We start from the raw sequence: 15,296 nt of genomic DNA, 5'->3' as shown, positions 1-15,296 counted from the left end.
AGACAAGTAAATAAGAAGTAATATTCTTGTAACAATGTAAATACACTGTCACTTATTCATAAATACTAAGTATTGAAGCCATTAAACAAAAACTAAAGCAAAAAAATCAGAAAGTGATAAAAGAAAGGTACATAGAATTCTAGCTGGCCAATATGTTTTTGAGTTATTTTAGTTCCATAACCATTAACTAAAAAAGAAATTTTATTTTAAAAAAGTTCAATAACTTCCTAAAATATAAAAAATACCCTTGCCACTTGTACTTACTCAATACATAAGATATGGTATCCACATCTTTGGAAATGTTCATGACTGTTGGACTAGACTCCACCTTTTAAAAGCACTACAAAAACCTTGTCAAATTGCCAGAATAAATTTAATGAACTGACTATAAACTACCTTCAATTAAAAAGTAATTATTTTCTAATAATGTCAGTCTAAAGAATTCCTTCTATCAGAAACTATACCTCCTTCTATCAGGAAAAGTAAACAGGCTCACATTCCATATCATGGAAAGACACCCCAAAAGATTCTTAATCTTGGAACAACCTAAGATCACACTATTAACAAATAAAAAGAGAATGAGAAGTATGTGTTAAAAATCTTTGCCTACCCTAACACTGTGATTTTTCTAAAACAATTCAAGCAAAGACAGAGATTTTATGACATCATATTCTCTTGGATATAGAATTCTTAAAATATCATACTACTGCTAGCATATAAAATATATTTTCACTTAGAAGTTTTATTCCCCACTGGAAAATTTCTTTGTTCTAGAAAAATCACTAGATGTCTTCTGAATTAACCTGGACACAATTATAAAGGACATCTATAATAATCTATAAAAAAAAATCTGTAACTATTGCTTAACTTACTTTCCATTGATGACACCATCTGGATTTAGCATAGGAACAATTTTAAAAATATAGGATTCTCGCAAGCTCTGAGCAGTAGGGTTATTACTCATGAGATATTCCAATGTTCCTTTCATAACCCAACTTGCATTAGTTTCTCCAGGATGTACCCGAGCAGATAAGAAAACATAAGGACGATTTCCTAAAGTACACATAAAATCTCAAATTACAATGAACAGGTACAAAAAGAGTGTATTACATTTCACTTTTGGACTTCAACAATGTCTCTCTCAACTGTGAATTCTAATATAAATTCATGGTAGAATTCACTCTGCATGTAGCATATGTAAGCAAGCACTGCACTAGGCCCTATAGAGAAAGCAAATAAAAAAATATATAAACCATGTCTTGAAGGAGCTTGTAATACAAACATAAAACAATAAATAGTATTTGAACAACTTATTTACTTCCTAATGATTAACCTAACATATAAAAATTAGTTCTTTAATGTAAATTTAATTTTGATTTTGCAAAGAATAAGTAATTGAGAAAATTTAAAATATGAAATTATTTTTCAAATATCATGTGGTATAGAAGGAAAATATAATCATATCCCCATTATCATAAGCACAGGGGAAAAAATCTGCTCAGATTTACCAAAATAAATTTTTTTTCACTATATATTTTAATATGTCTAAAAATAATCACTCAGTTCATTATTCATAATTTCATATGTAAAAAACTCTTTCTTTCCTGAAAATACTTTAATCTTCTTATCAAAATTAGAAGAACTTATTTTTCCTACCACATCTAAATTTGTGAGGCATTTTAAAAAAAATAAAAATGGCAAAGAAAAATAGTGCCAGTACAGTCCCAGCTAACAAAACCTTAATAAGTTTCTGGCTGTTTATTATTTTATTAATAAATAAAATTAGTTATCAATTTTTCAATTTAATTTAAATTGATCACATTTCTACCTGAACTCTCAAAATTACTGTATTTTATCTTGAGTTTGATTTCTAAGGATAAGAACTAAAAAATACTAGCTTCAAAAGGAACCTTGGAGATCATCTCAGGCAGCTCCCTCACTTTTAAGACAAGGAAACTAAGGCACAGAGGTAGGCAAATGGGTAAGCAGTAGCAGGAACAGATTAGAATTCAAGTTTTCTGATGCCTGTTCTTTGTATTATTATTGCTGTACATAAAAAATATGTACAACAAAAAATATGTGAGAATAAGTAATAATTTAAGTGAAGAAGAGAGACTTACTGAATTGACAGATATGTTCATAATAATTAGACTCTGGCATTGCTGTTATAGTCACCAAGGGACAGCTGTTTCCAGACAAGGTTTCACATAACACATCTTTTCGAAAATAGATTTGCTGAGGATTGTGTGCTGATTCCAATTTTTGAAGATGCATCTTGATAAAAATTTAAAAGCAAAGTATATAATCATTTTAAAACTTCCTATGATGTGTAGAAATAATACATCCAGATTGCCATATAAATAGAAGCAAATCCAATTCTTATCTTATCCAAAACCCTCAAGGCCAGATGTAGTTCAACATTAGTATTTGAGGAATTCAAGAAAGGCGGTACAGAGGGTATACCAGCAGAGTTAGGTCAGGGGCATCAGCTTTTAGAAACATTATTATTTCTGTAGCAAAACCTATGAAAAGATCTTAAGTAGAATCAGTAGTCTAAATAAGCTCACAAAAAGTTCAGATCAGGCTTTGCCAATCTGAACTATGAAAAGTCTTTGGCTTTCAAAACTTTCTGAATTTTAGAATTATAAGTGACTGCAGACCTATTACAGCAATCTTAAAGGTAGAGAATAAAAATCATGTAGCACACTTTTTTTAACATTTTCCTGATTTCAAGATCAATACAGACTCATTACAAAATGTCTGCAAGAAACAGAGTACCACAGAAAATGTTTAGAACACCCACAACTCTGTCACCCAGATTACTACTAGTAAATGCAGAATATATAACCAAAAACATAAGTACATATGACTTTTTACAATTTGATTTTGCCACTAAATCATTTATACATATACACAGGTTTGTAATTATGAATATTGCATCACCTCAGAAAAATATATTGTCCAATCCCTTATTTTAGATACTTAGTTCTCACATCTTGCCTATGTGCATTTGCATAATCACTACTGATTCAAGCAGTCACTGTTTGCCAAAAAGCATGTGGGACATATTGGGGATACAATAATGAATAACTGGATTCTATTACTATGAGAGCCTATAATAAGGAGAGGAAGCCTCTGGGCAGTGAGGAAAGGTCTTTTAGAGAAGGTTATACTTAAAATGAGATCCAAAGGATGATTGAAGGGGACAGAAACGAAGAATGCAGGCAAAAGGAAAATAAATAGGAATACCATAAGATAAGGCAGAATAAGAATACTTCAAAGAACTCCAAAAGATTCATTATAGTTAGAACAGAGGAACAAGATTGAGAAATAGAGAAGCTGATAACAGAATGAAGGGCTGGAAGACCTTTCCCAAAGCATGGTATACACACTACCTGTGTATACAGGTAGTGATACACAGATACCCTTTTTAAAAGTTTAATAAGTATGTATTTTACTGTGAATTAGAAAAAAAATGTCTAGCACATTAAAATTGCAATTCCATGGCTAATAACTTAAGTGAGAATATATTTTAAAGCCTATTTTAAAATAATTATTAAACAACAATTCAAACAGTATGTGGAAATGGCAAACAAGTGAAAAATAAATGAAATCATGTAAGAACTTTAGACTCACACAGGGCTGGAGTTTTAAATACAGGATTATAAAATGAGATTTGCCATAAAAGAGCCAGCCCTCTGGCCACAGTGTGGAAGAGACCAAGGAAGAAAAAAGAAGGTAAAAGTGAATCCTAGAACCACCAGTAGGAAGAAGCTGGCAGAAGTCCAGGTAAAGAACAATAATAATGTCTGGAAAGATCATGGTAGTAGGATTAAACAAAATAAGAATTCAGAGTACATTAAAAAGGCAAGATTAATAAAAAAAATAAAAAAATATATAACCAGGTAAATAAAAATGTCCCAAAGATACATTTTTAAAAATACATTCATAATTGTTTTCCTAGGATGAATTACCCAAAAATACAACTAGGCCATGAAGTATATGTTCTGATACTATATTATTCAGCACAGATTCCTGAACATTATACCTTTGTTGTAGGTTGTAACCTTTATGAATATACTGTGAGGCTCATTTTGTATTCTCAGTCTGACACCTCTTCTATTCTACAGACCACAATTTTCATTTTCTGCTAATAACTTGGAAGTTTGTTCCTAATCCTATTGCTCCAATTTCTTTTTTGGTAAAATGATCACACTATCACAATCCTTGACCATTAAGGCTAATATTCTGTTCTGAGAATAACTCTACTATAGTTGGTCATTTAATTATTTGAATTAAAAGTCCCACAAAACAATGCTTATACCCTATATTCTAAGGAGTCTGGATCTAGGATTCCAAAATGAAATCTTTTGCTACAGAAAAATTCAAATTGTGTCCACATTTTTCTACTATTCTGTTTTCTAGGAGATTCAATGTTCTGGTTAAATAAAGTGGAAATCTCACCTAGTTAAAATTTGTAAATTGGGAATCAGCTTAGAGAACTATAGAAATATACAAATGATGGGAAGCAAAAAATTTATTAAACTTTCCTCATATGTTTTTCAGTAAGATGGGATCACATTTATATTATCCTTCTTTAACATTTTCAATAAATTCTAACACCTTCAACACTAAACTTTGTTAAGGTATTTCATTAAAAGCAACTTTTCTTCAATTATCTGATACATAACTTATATATGCAATAATAGTCAGAATAACAATTTTGAATTCTCACCTGTAAAGTTGAATACGTATATGGATAGTGATAAGCAAAGTAGCAAACATCATCTTTATGTGGAAAATTGACAGTGAATGTAATTGTATAGTAGGATTTTCCCTTTTGTCCACCTGCAGCAACTGAACTTCTTGAGAAATGATTTCTGCCATTAAAAAGCATAAAACAGGTTTATTTCATCCACATAAAAGTTCTGATTTTCCTTTCTAATTTATTAAATAGAACTTCAGGGAAAAAAGAAAAACCCCAGTCTATAAAAAGTTTAATTTAAATATTCTATGTAGACTTAGTACTAACAAAGCAGCAAAATGTTATTAGTCAACAACATTACTTATCACTTCCCAATTAACTGGTTAAATGAAACTAATACATTAGTAAAATTTTAGAACCCCATTCTATAACAACCAAATATATCTGAATCTGCCAATGATCATCAGTAACTGCAACTATTAAATGAAAGGCTGATGGATACCTTCGTGGTGGATGGATCAGGTCCAATATCTGAACTGACTAATCAATCTTAAGATTACAAAAGAAAAAATAACCAAAGAAGATGCTGTTTCCTAATGTGATGCAATAGAAACTCGCCAACCACCTACAAGGTATTCTTGCCAAATATCAAACCTGAAATTGATTAAGCTGATAAGTCTAACTGCCAATGTATAAGAAATTGATGAGGTATTTGTTAATACCACAGATGTACTCGGTAAAATCCAACTATGGTAAACTCTGCATAATAAATACTCCAGTTTCTTTAACAAATGAATTAGAGATTTACAAAAAAGAAAAGAGAATCCTGTAAACTAAAAAGGACTACAAGGATATTTCAAAAAAAATCAAATGTGATGCCAGGCACAGTAGTGCATGTCAGTAATCCCAGCAGATTGGGAAGCTGAGGTTAGGAGGATCACAAATTCAAAGCCGACCTCAATAACTTAGTGAGAATCTTCTCTAAATATAAAAAAGGACTGGGAATATAGCTCAGTGGTTAAACTCCCCTGGGCTTAATCCCAGGTAAGAAGAAAACAATCATATGTGATGTATGATTAGCAAGGGAAATATCAGCAGATATCAGCTGACATAAGCTACTTTTCACAGGTATTTGATGATTTTGTGTTTTATTCTGATAACTGTTAATTCCTTTGGTTCCTTGGTAGCAGAAATAAATCATGTTTAACTTCTTTTACACTTAAAAAATGTAATATGTAATCTTTGTTTGAATTCTAATTGAAACAAGCCAACTGCAAAATAATATTTATAAAGCAACTGGTGAAGTTTGAACATTGGAATATTTCATCATATTAAGTGTTTTACTTAATTTTTCTGAGGTGTGAAAATGACATTGTGGTTTGACTGTCTTAAAAGATCTTTGTCTTGGGGCTGGGACTATGGCTCAGCAGTAGTGCACTTGCCTGGCATGTGTGAGGCACTGGGTTCGATTCTTAGCACAACATATAAATAAATAAAATAAAGATCTATCAATATTAAAAAATATTTTTTAAAAAAGATCTTTGCCTTTTAGAGATATATATGTAACTATTTCTGGATAAAATATGGTATCTGGAAATTGGAAATTTCCAGATAATTCTGAAATTCACTGTTGGGGCTGGGGTTGGAGCTTAGTGGAAAAGCATTTGCCAAGCATGTGTGAGACACTGGGTTCGATCCTCAGCACCATATTAAAAAAATAAATAAAATAAAGGTACTGTGTTTAAAAAAATTCACTAAAACAAAACCTACAATGTATTGATAACTATTGAAACTGGACAATGCACACATGGGGCATTCATTATCCCATTCATTCCCTGCTTTTATAAATCTTTGAAGATTCCATAATAAAACATTGTTAAGTAACTTGGAGTTTTAAAGACTTCAAATATTGCTGACTTTACATTAAAGATATTCTATAAACTTAATTTCTAAAAAGTCCTTCTGAAAACCCAGGGCCTCTAGGTTATTCATGCACATATATATTGGAGGGACTTTCAAACTGAAATAGATTTCATTAACTTAATCACTGTGTCCTGAACAGATACCCAATATCAAGGTACTAAGGATTAAGGAACATGCAAAAGACTTTCAACTCTTCTCCCATGAAAGCTTAACATATAATTAGAAATCACCACATAACAGCTCTCTAGCAGAATGATTATATAAACCAGCACAACATACATTAGCTTATATATTAGCTTATATATTAGTGGAAGGTACTTTTATTTCATTCTACAGATAAGACAGACAAGCATCAAAGGACTTAGCTAACACAAAAAATTAAGACACAATGCAAAAGTACACTTTAATTTCTACTATCTCAGGTTTCATGAAAACAACTAAAACAATGTCTGCTACATATGAAGTGGCTAATAAATGCTTGTGGAATTAAACTGATCATGAGTTACCTTGGAGCAGCCAAGAGAAAAAAACAAAAATTAAACTAAACAACTTTGACATAACTCCTTATATAGACTAGAACAACTCGTCATGCTATGATCACTCATTCTGCAATATGAAAAAGTATTCAATGGTTGATGATTTCTATTATGCAAAAGTAGAGAAGCATGAAAGAAATATTTTTCTGACACTGTTTTACCCTTTAACAGTCTATAAATCATTCTGCCAAAATATAGCCAAGCACACTACCAAGTCATGACTGCTTAACTCCAACTTTATGAGAAATATACAAATATGAGATCTATTCAAATGTAAATAAATTACATTTTACCTTTATTTCTGTTCCAATCTTATTTACTACTTATTTTGCTAATAACTGTAGGAGTGGGGAACCTTCTTGAGACGAAGCCCAAGAAACATTTCTTTCCCAGCAAGTAAAAAGCATTTAAGATATAGGTTTATCCAAAGCCATGTCATAAATCATTAAAATAGTTTAATTTTAAAAAACAGTCACCATCTAACAGACAAAGCTAAAAATATTCTTAAAAGATGGGATATTAATGCTACTTAAATATAATGCTAAGTCAAAATCTACTATACAGAAATTTCTAGATTGAGATTAATAGCAGAGAAGCAGGATGCCAGCTGGATTCAAAAGTAGAAGTTATCTGGAAACATTACATGAAAAATAGAGTAAAATGGAAAGCAATAGATTATTTAAAAGTGGAGATGAAGGATAATCCAATTATTCTACAGATATAGTAAATGATATCTAGCACTTATTCTAGCTCACTGAAGTAGATCACCTATATGCATCAAGACGAACTGCACCGGGGCTGGAGTTCTGTCAGTGGCACAGCGCTTGCCTAGCATGTGTGAGGCACTGGGTTAGATTCTCAGGACCGTATATAAATATTTTTTTTTAAAAAAGGTCCATTGACAACTAAAAAAAAATATTTTAAAAAATTAACTGTCAATGTCAATTGCGAAAGACAACTCTGGTTAAAATATTTTAGAAATTAAAATAAGATAAATATTTGTGTGTTAGTATGGGAAGCAAAAAGATCAGAATTGTATTTGAAATCACAGGACCAAAAAAAAACTATTATTACTTATAAATTCTAATATTAGTTTTATTGAATGAAGTTTAATAAAGCATAGCATCATAATTCCAAGAAACATCCTTTTGTAAGCTGGTATTCTGTTCTTAGAATACTTACTTATAGTAACAAATGTCGGTACCCATACGAATCCACCATGGTCTGGCATTTAATGCTTCCTGAACTGAATACATGAGTGGTTGCATACCTTTGAGAGACAGAGGAAGAAAATATTTTTAAAAGAGAAAGAGAATTATTTTCAGAATTTCTGACTACAGGAAATCTGAAATAAATTATGTTGTTTTTAATATGTATTTTTAAAAATCCAAGAAATTTCTTAAAAAATCTAAGTTAATATTACTCTTTTTTTTAGTTTAAAATGGAATTACAACTTTTGAATGAAAAGCCATTAAATCTTTTCTATTAAATTTTCTATATCAATTAATGATAACATATTCCTTAAACCTATTTCTTTTAATGAGTAAAACAGCTAAAAATATATATAAAGAAACACTGTATAAATCTCCCTGTGCATTCCAATTTACACTAAAGTTAATTAAGGCTTTTTGAGTTTTTTCCCCACTTTAAAAAAAAAAAAAGGCCAACAAAATGGCATATTGTTTCCCCCACCCTTCACAATATAAACATGTGTCTGTAATGCAGACACTGTAATAAAAACAGAATTAAATATATTTTTCTTGAATATTCTTATAAATGTCTTTCCACGTAAACTTTAGGATCATCTTATTTTAGTTTCCTAAGATGATGTGCTAGGTTTCTAACTGGTATTGATTAAATTCATATGTTAATTTTAGGAAGGCTGAAAATTTTTATTGAGATCTGGTTTGACTTTCCTCAAATTCAAATTTAGGGATATAATCATTTTCTGGATACATAAATATTTTGTTGACTCTTATTTTTCTATTTCAACAATAAAGAACTATTTATTTTCTAAAATTTATCTTACATTACATTAACTAAAACATACACTAATTTTAACAGGTTTTTTAGTAGTCTCCTTGATTTTCTGGATATAAATAAATTAATTAATTAAATATAAATAAATAAATAGGCTAAGGAACTGAACAGAAATACACTCGATCAACAAATATATGAAAAAGTGTTCAACATCTCTAGCAATTAGAGAAATGCAAATCAAAACTACTCAGGATTTCATCTCACTCCTGTCAGAATGACAATCATCAAGAATACAGGCAACAATAAATGTTGGCGAGGATCTGGTGAAAAAGGTACACTCATACATTGCTGGTGGGACTGTAAATTGGTGCAACCACTATGAAAAGCAGTATGCAGATTCCTCAGAAAACTTGGAATAGAACCACCATTTGACCCAGCTATTCAACTCCTTGGTTTATACCCAAAGGACTTAAAATCAGCACACTACAGTGAGGCAGCCACATCAATGTTTACAGCACCTCAATTCACAACAGCTAGACTATGGAACCAACCTAGGTGTCCCTCAATAGATAAATGGATAAAGAAAATGTGATGTATACACTCAATGAAATATTATTCAGCTTTAAAGAAGAGTAAAATTATGTCATTTGCCAGTAAATGTTTGGAGTTAGAAAATATCATGCTAAGCAAAATAAGCCAATCCCACAAAACCAAAGACCAAATGTTTTCTCTAATATGCAGATACTAATTCACAATAAGGCGGCGGGGGGCACTAGGGAAGAATAGAGTTACCTTAGATTAGGTAGAGGGAAGTGATTGATGGGAGGGGAGGGGAGCGGATATGGGGATAGGAAAGACAGTAGAATGAAACAGACATTATTACTTTATGTATATATGTGACTACATGACCAATATGATTCTGCCACATGTACACTCAGATAAATGAGAAATTATATCCCATCTATGTATGATATATCAAAGTGCACAAATGCATTCTACTGTCATATATAACTAATTAAAACAAATAATTTTTTTTTTAAAAAAAGATAGACAGTTGAATTCATCAGATATACCTTTCCTACACGACCAGTGTAATTTCACAGCATGTACAACCACAAGAAGGGAAGTTAAACTCCATATATGTATAATGTCAAAATATACTTTATTGTTATGTATATATAAAAAGAACAAATGAAAAAAAATTTTAAAAGACTACACAAGCTTCAGAAACACGAATTTAAAAGTTTCCATCATTGGCTAGCACAAATAAAAAACATTAGTTTTTAAGGGGTCAATATTATTCAGCTGGAATCTCAAGATGGCAATAAATGTATTCTTAATTTCACTTTCATTGGCTATAGCTTGTTCAGAATCTTTTTCCTACTACCAAATAATTTCCTAATAACTTTTGGTATATTTCTGTGTTTTTTATTTCTCATTATTTTCAGCATTTATTTTTACCAAATTTTCCCTTACTCCCTTTTTTCTTCTTTTCCTAATTTCTTTATATTTTTAAATCTCTTTTTATTTTATATAATACCAATATTTCCATTTTTCTTTAAATATTAGCTTAGCTAAGTACCTTAAGTCTGAAGTGTTTTCTTATGCACTACTTTCTAGATCAGAGCTGACCAAAGAAACTTCCTGCTAGGACTGAAATGTTGTGTATCTGCACTGAACAATGTGGCACCACTAGCCATGGGCGGCTGTTAAGCACTGGAAATGAGCCTCACGTCACAGAAACTGAATTATTTTAATTAATTCAAATAGAAATTTGTTGGTGTTAGCTACCACATTGAAAAATACAGTTGTAGATTATCTGTTATATAAGTTTTAAATTTCTTTTGGGGGTTTGTTGTTTGTTTGTTTGAGACTACAACATTTCCAAGTACCAATTTTTGATTCAGCTTTTTTGATTTTACCAATATTTTGACTTATGATGAATGTTTTTTTGAAATCATCAATGTTTTCTCTGTAACAACATACCTAACAGTGTTTGTTTTGTATATGTATATTTTTAATATCTTTATTTATTTTTATGTGGTGCTGAAGATCAAATCTAGTGCCTCACATGTGCAAGGCAAGCACTCTACCACTGAACCACAGCCCCAGCTCCTAACAGTGTTTTTAAATGTTTTATGAACATAAAGAATATAACTTCTTATAGATGAAAAAACTTCCATGTTCTTAGATAGGCAGAATTAATATCATTACACTGGCCATACTATCAAAATAAATATACAGATTCAATGAAATCCCTATCAAAATACCAAGGACATTCTTCACAAAACTAAAATAATAATAAATCCTTAAATTTATTTGTAAGAATAAGAGACCTAGAACCAGAATAGCCAAGGAAATTCTGAGCAATTCAGGAGGCATCAAAATACCCAATCTCAAATTATACCTACAGAGCCACAATAACAAAAACAGCATGGTACTGGCATCAAAATATACATGAAGACCAATCGAAGAGAAGACACAAAGACAAACCCATATATTTATGCCCAACTGATACTTGACAAAGGTGTCAAAAATATATGTTGGAGAAAACATAGCCTTTTTAACAAATGGTGCTGGATATCCACATGTAGAAGAATGAAATAAGATACCTATCTCTCACTCAAACTAAAATGGATCAAAGATTTAGGAATTAGACCAGAAACCTTACAACTACTAGAAGAAAACATGGAGTCAACATTCCATCACATTAGGTGCAGGAACTGACTTCTTCAACAAGCTTCTTCAACAACCCCTAAAGCTCAAGAAATAAAACCAAGAGCCAAAAAGAAGGATACCATCAAATTAAAAAGCTTCTGTGTAGCAAAGGAAACAAGAGTGTGGAGAGAGAGCCTACAGAATGAGAGAAAATTTTTGTCAGATGCTCCTCTGACAGGCAATTAATATCCGGAATATATAAAGAAATCAAAAAACGTAACACCAAAAAACCAAATAACCCAATCAATAAAGAGGCAAAAGAACTAAGCAGACATTTCTCAAAACACACACACACACACATGGTCAGCAAATATATGAAAAATTTTCAACATAGAAATTAGAGAAATGTAAATCAAAACTATGCTAAAATTTAATCTCACTCTAGTCAGAATGGCAATTATCAAGAACTCAAATAATAATAATTAATGCTGGTGAGGATGTGAAGAAAAGTTACACTCATATAGTTGATGAGACTGCAAATTAGTACAACCACACTGGAAAGCAGTATAGAGATTCCTCAAAAAAACTTAGAATCAGCTAACACACTCCTTAGTATTTATTCAAAAGAACTAAAATCAACATACAACTGCAATACAGCCACCTCAATGTCTATAGTAGCACAATTCACAATAGCCAAATTATGGAATCAGCCTGGATGCCCATCTACAGAAGAATGGATCAAGAAAATGTGATATATTTACACAGTGGAGTTTTACTCAGTCACAATAAGAATGAAATAATGGCATTTGATGGTAAATGTATGGAAATGGAGAATATCATACTAAGTGAAATAAGCCAGACTCAGAAAATTAAGGTTTAATGTTTTCTCTCATATGTGGAAGCTAAAACAAAACATGGGAAAGAAGGTGGGGATGGAAGACTATCATAAATACAGAAAGATCAGTGGAGCAGAAGGAAGAAATGAGAAAGGGAGAGAGGAAGAAAGGGAAAGGGAAGGAAATTTAGAATGAATTTAACAAAATCACATTACATGCATATAAAAATATAACAGGGAAAGAAAAAGGAAAAGGAAGCAAAAAAGCAAAAGGAAGATCATCTGGGTATAGCCAGGAAGGAGAATATGGGGAGGGAGGGGAAGAGAAAGGGGTAAAGGGGGAATGAAGATTAAAATGAAATTCCATGTATGTATGATTTTGTCCAAATGAACCCAACTATTTTGTGTAACTATAATGCTCTAAGCAACACACACACACACAAAAGAACATAATTTCTTGTGGTTCTAAAGCAAACGTAAAAGTTGATAAACAACAGTATTTTATTCCACTAAGATTCTGTAAATAGAGATCATGGCAAAGTCAAGGAATATGCTCCCCAAACACATCCTGTTTCCAGAGGGTTCAGTTAAGTGGATTCGTTCATATACTTCAACAAGCACTCCAACTCCTATGGCATTTTCATCTTTTTCACATTTGAAGCATGGTTTTTTTTTAATAGTTTTTCTATTGTTTAATCCTTTCATGGGATAAGAGTCACAGATCTTTTTCTCCTACATCTCTAATAGTTTCCAGGTTTTTAATCATATTATATAAAACCATTTCTAAGAATCCATTCCACTATTTTTAAGCATAATTCCAAGATACCACTAACTTTCAATTCTAATTTGAATAGTGTGCTTTTGAAGAATGCTCCTTTAGCTTTCATCTTGTTATTTCTTTTCATTGGACATACAAATTAGTTCTACCATTTCTTATAACTCATACCTTTTTCTTTCTTAAATTACATTTCATAGCCATCCGGCTATGAAATCATCAAATACATTCTCAAAAACAGGATTTCAATAAATTTTTAAAAATCAGGGTTTTTTTACTGCATTATTTAAATTCTTTATATTCTTGCTTATTTTTTGTCTTCTTGGTATGTTAATTTCTGAAAGAAACATTTTTAATTCTCATAAATGTCTTCTAGTGATGTATTTCTTGGCACTTTGGGGTCCTTCTGTAAGTACCAGTTACAACTATGTTGAATAAAGGGTTATAGTATCTTCAAGGACTGCAACTTTTAAATGTGTAATACCCATCTATGACCTACTCAGTATTTTTTATCTTGAATTTTTCTTTGACATTAATTTACTGCATTTGCCTATTCTGTTTACATATGTCTAGTTTATCTTTGCCCATCCTTCAACTTTTGTCACTGAACACATACTTACACACATCACTAAAGAGTGGAGCTTTCAACATAACTTATTCCTTCCATCTTATTTTATTTCTATTATTTATCAAATGTTTTTCTTTTTCTTAAGTAACCTTATTTTTACCAGTGTGGGTACATTTCTCCATGTTTCTTTTTCTTCTTTCTTAAAATGGGAGCTTTCTATTATGCTTTTCTATTTTAGTTCCTATCCTTATAATTCTGATTAGTTGATATTTTTCTCAGACTACATTAAACAACTAAGCCATCAAAGGAGGGTAAGTTAAGTTTCACTTCCCCCATATTACCCCTTTAAGCAAACTTTTTTAGAAAACACATTTTATAAATTCTAAGTCTTGTTATTTTGATATCTCTGTACTCTTGATTTTCCTCAAAGAAGGTTCAGGTAGTTTGTTGGCAATGACAAATGAATGACAGATTTTGCAAAAGACATTGGCTATCTTGTAGTTTCCAGTACCACAAATGAGAGGTTGAGTCCTACTTTTTCTTATACAGATTAACATCATGATTAAGGGCATGCAATCTTTAACCAGACTACAAAGGGTATGATTCTAACATACCCTTGGACAGATTATCAAACACTTTATGTCCTCCCTACTATCTGTTTTGTAGTATTATCATTGCTTTTGTGTAAATTAAGAGTATCACATGTGTTAGCATTTAGATCAAGGCCTAGCACATAGTAAATATTCAATGAATACTAGCTGCTGTTATTATTGGTTTTTGTCCTTTTAAGTAAACCCACTCTTTACAAGTGAAAACACATTAAGATTCTCTCTTGGGCTGGGGATGTGGCTCAAGCGGTAGCGCGCTCGCCTGGCATGCGTGCGGCCCGGGTTCGATCCTCAGCACCACATACAGACAAAGATGCTGTGTCCGCCGAGAAGTAAAAAATAAATAATAAAAATTCTCTCTCTCTCTCTCTCTCTCCTCTCTCACTCTCTCTTAAAAAAAAAAAAGATTCTCTCTTAAACATTAAATCAGCAATTTCATTGGTATATATAAAATGCATCTGGCTTCCTTATCCCTAACTGAGACTCAATAATATCAATCTGAAGTTTCAATCTCTTCTGACACATAAGACTCATTATAAAAGTTAACTATATTAAGGTAGAAAAATATTCAGTTAAGGTCAGAGGGTACTTTAGATTTTTCTAAAGTGTTCTAATTTTATAAAAGATAATGTATTCTCATATTACTTTTTAAGCAACAATTTTAAATACTCGTAAAAGTTTTGACTAATAAAAACCATTTGGACAAAA

The 15,296-nt window shown here is 31.3% G+C and overlaps 1 protein-coding gene across 8 annotated transcripts in view; it reads right to left on the bottom strand.

Annotated features, from left to right (window-relative positions):
- The window catches only part of Agtpbp1 (ATP/GTP binding carboxypeptidase 1), a 169,106-nt gene that overhangs the window by 37,031 nt on the left and 116,779 nt on the right, over nucleotides 1-15,296 (bottom strand). For all 8 annotated transcript variants that reach the window (XR_003302792.2, XM_026410611.2, XM_026410615.2 and 5 more), the window contains 4 exons: nucleotides 8,347-8,434; nucleotides 4,736-4,880; nucleotides 2,121-2,274; nucleotides 873-1,053 (listed from right to left, as the gene is read on the bottom strand). Coding sequence is in view for 7 of the 8 variants with exons in the window: in XM_026410611.2 (XP_026266396.1) it covers nucleotides 873-1,053; nucleotides 2,121-2,274; nucleotides 4,736-4,880; nucleotides 8,347-8,434 (568 nt within the window). In the remaining variant the exon portion in view is untranslated. The remainder of the gene's footprint in view (nucleotides 1-872; nucleotides 1,054-2,120; nucleotides 2,275-4,735; nucleotides 4,881-8,346; nucleotides 8,435-15,296) is intronic.

The sequence above is a fragment of the Urocitellus parryii genome, chromosome 4 (genome assembly GCF_045843805.1).
Source record: "Urocitellus parryii isolate mUroPar1 chromosome 4, mUroPar1.hap1, whole genome shotgun sequence".
Lineage (NCBI taxonomy): Eukaryota > Metazoa > Chordata > Mammalia > Rodentia > Sciuridae > Urocitellus > Urocitellus parryii.
This window is presented reverse-complemented; position numbering and strand designations above follow the sequence as displayed.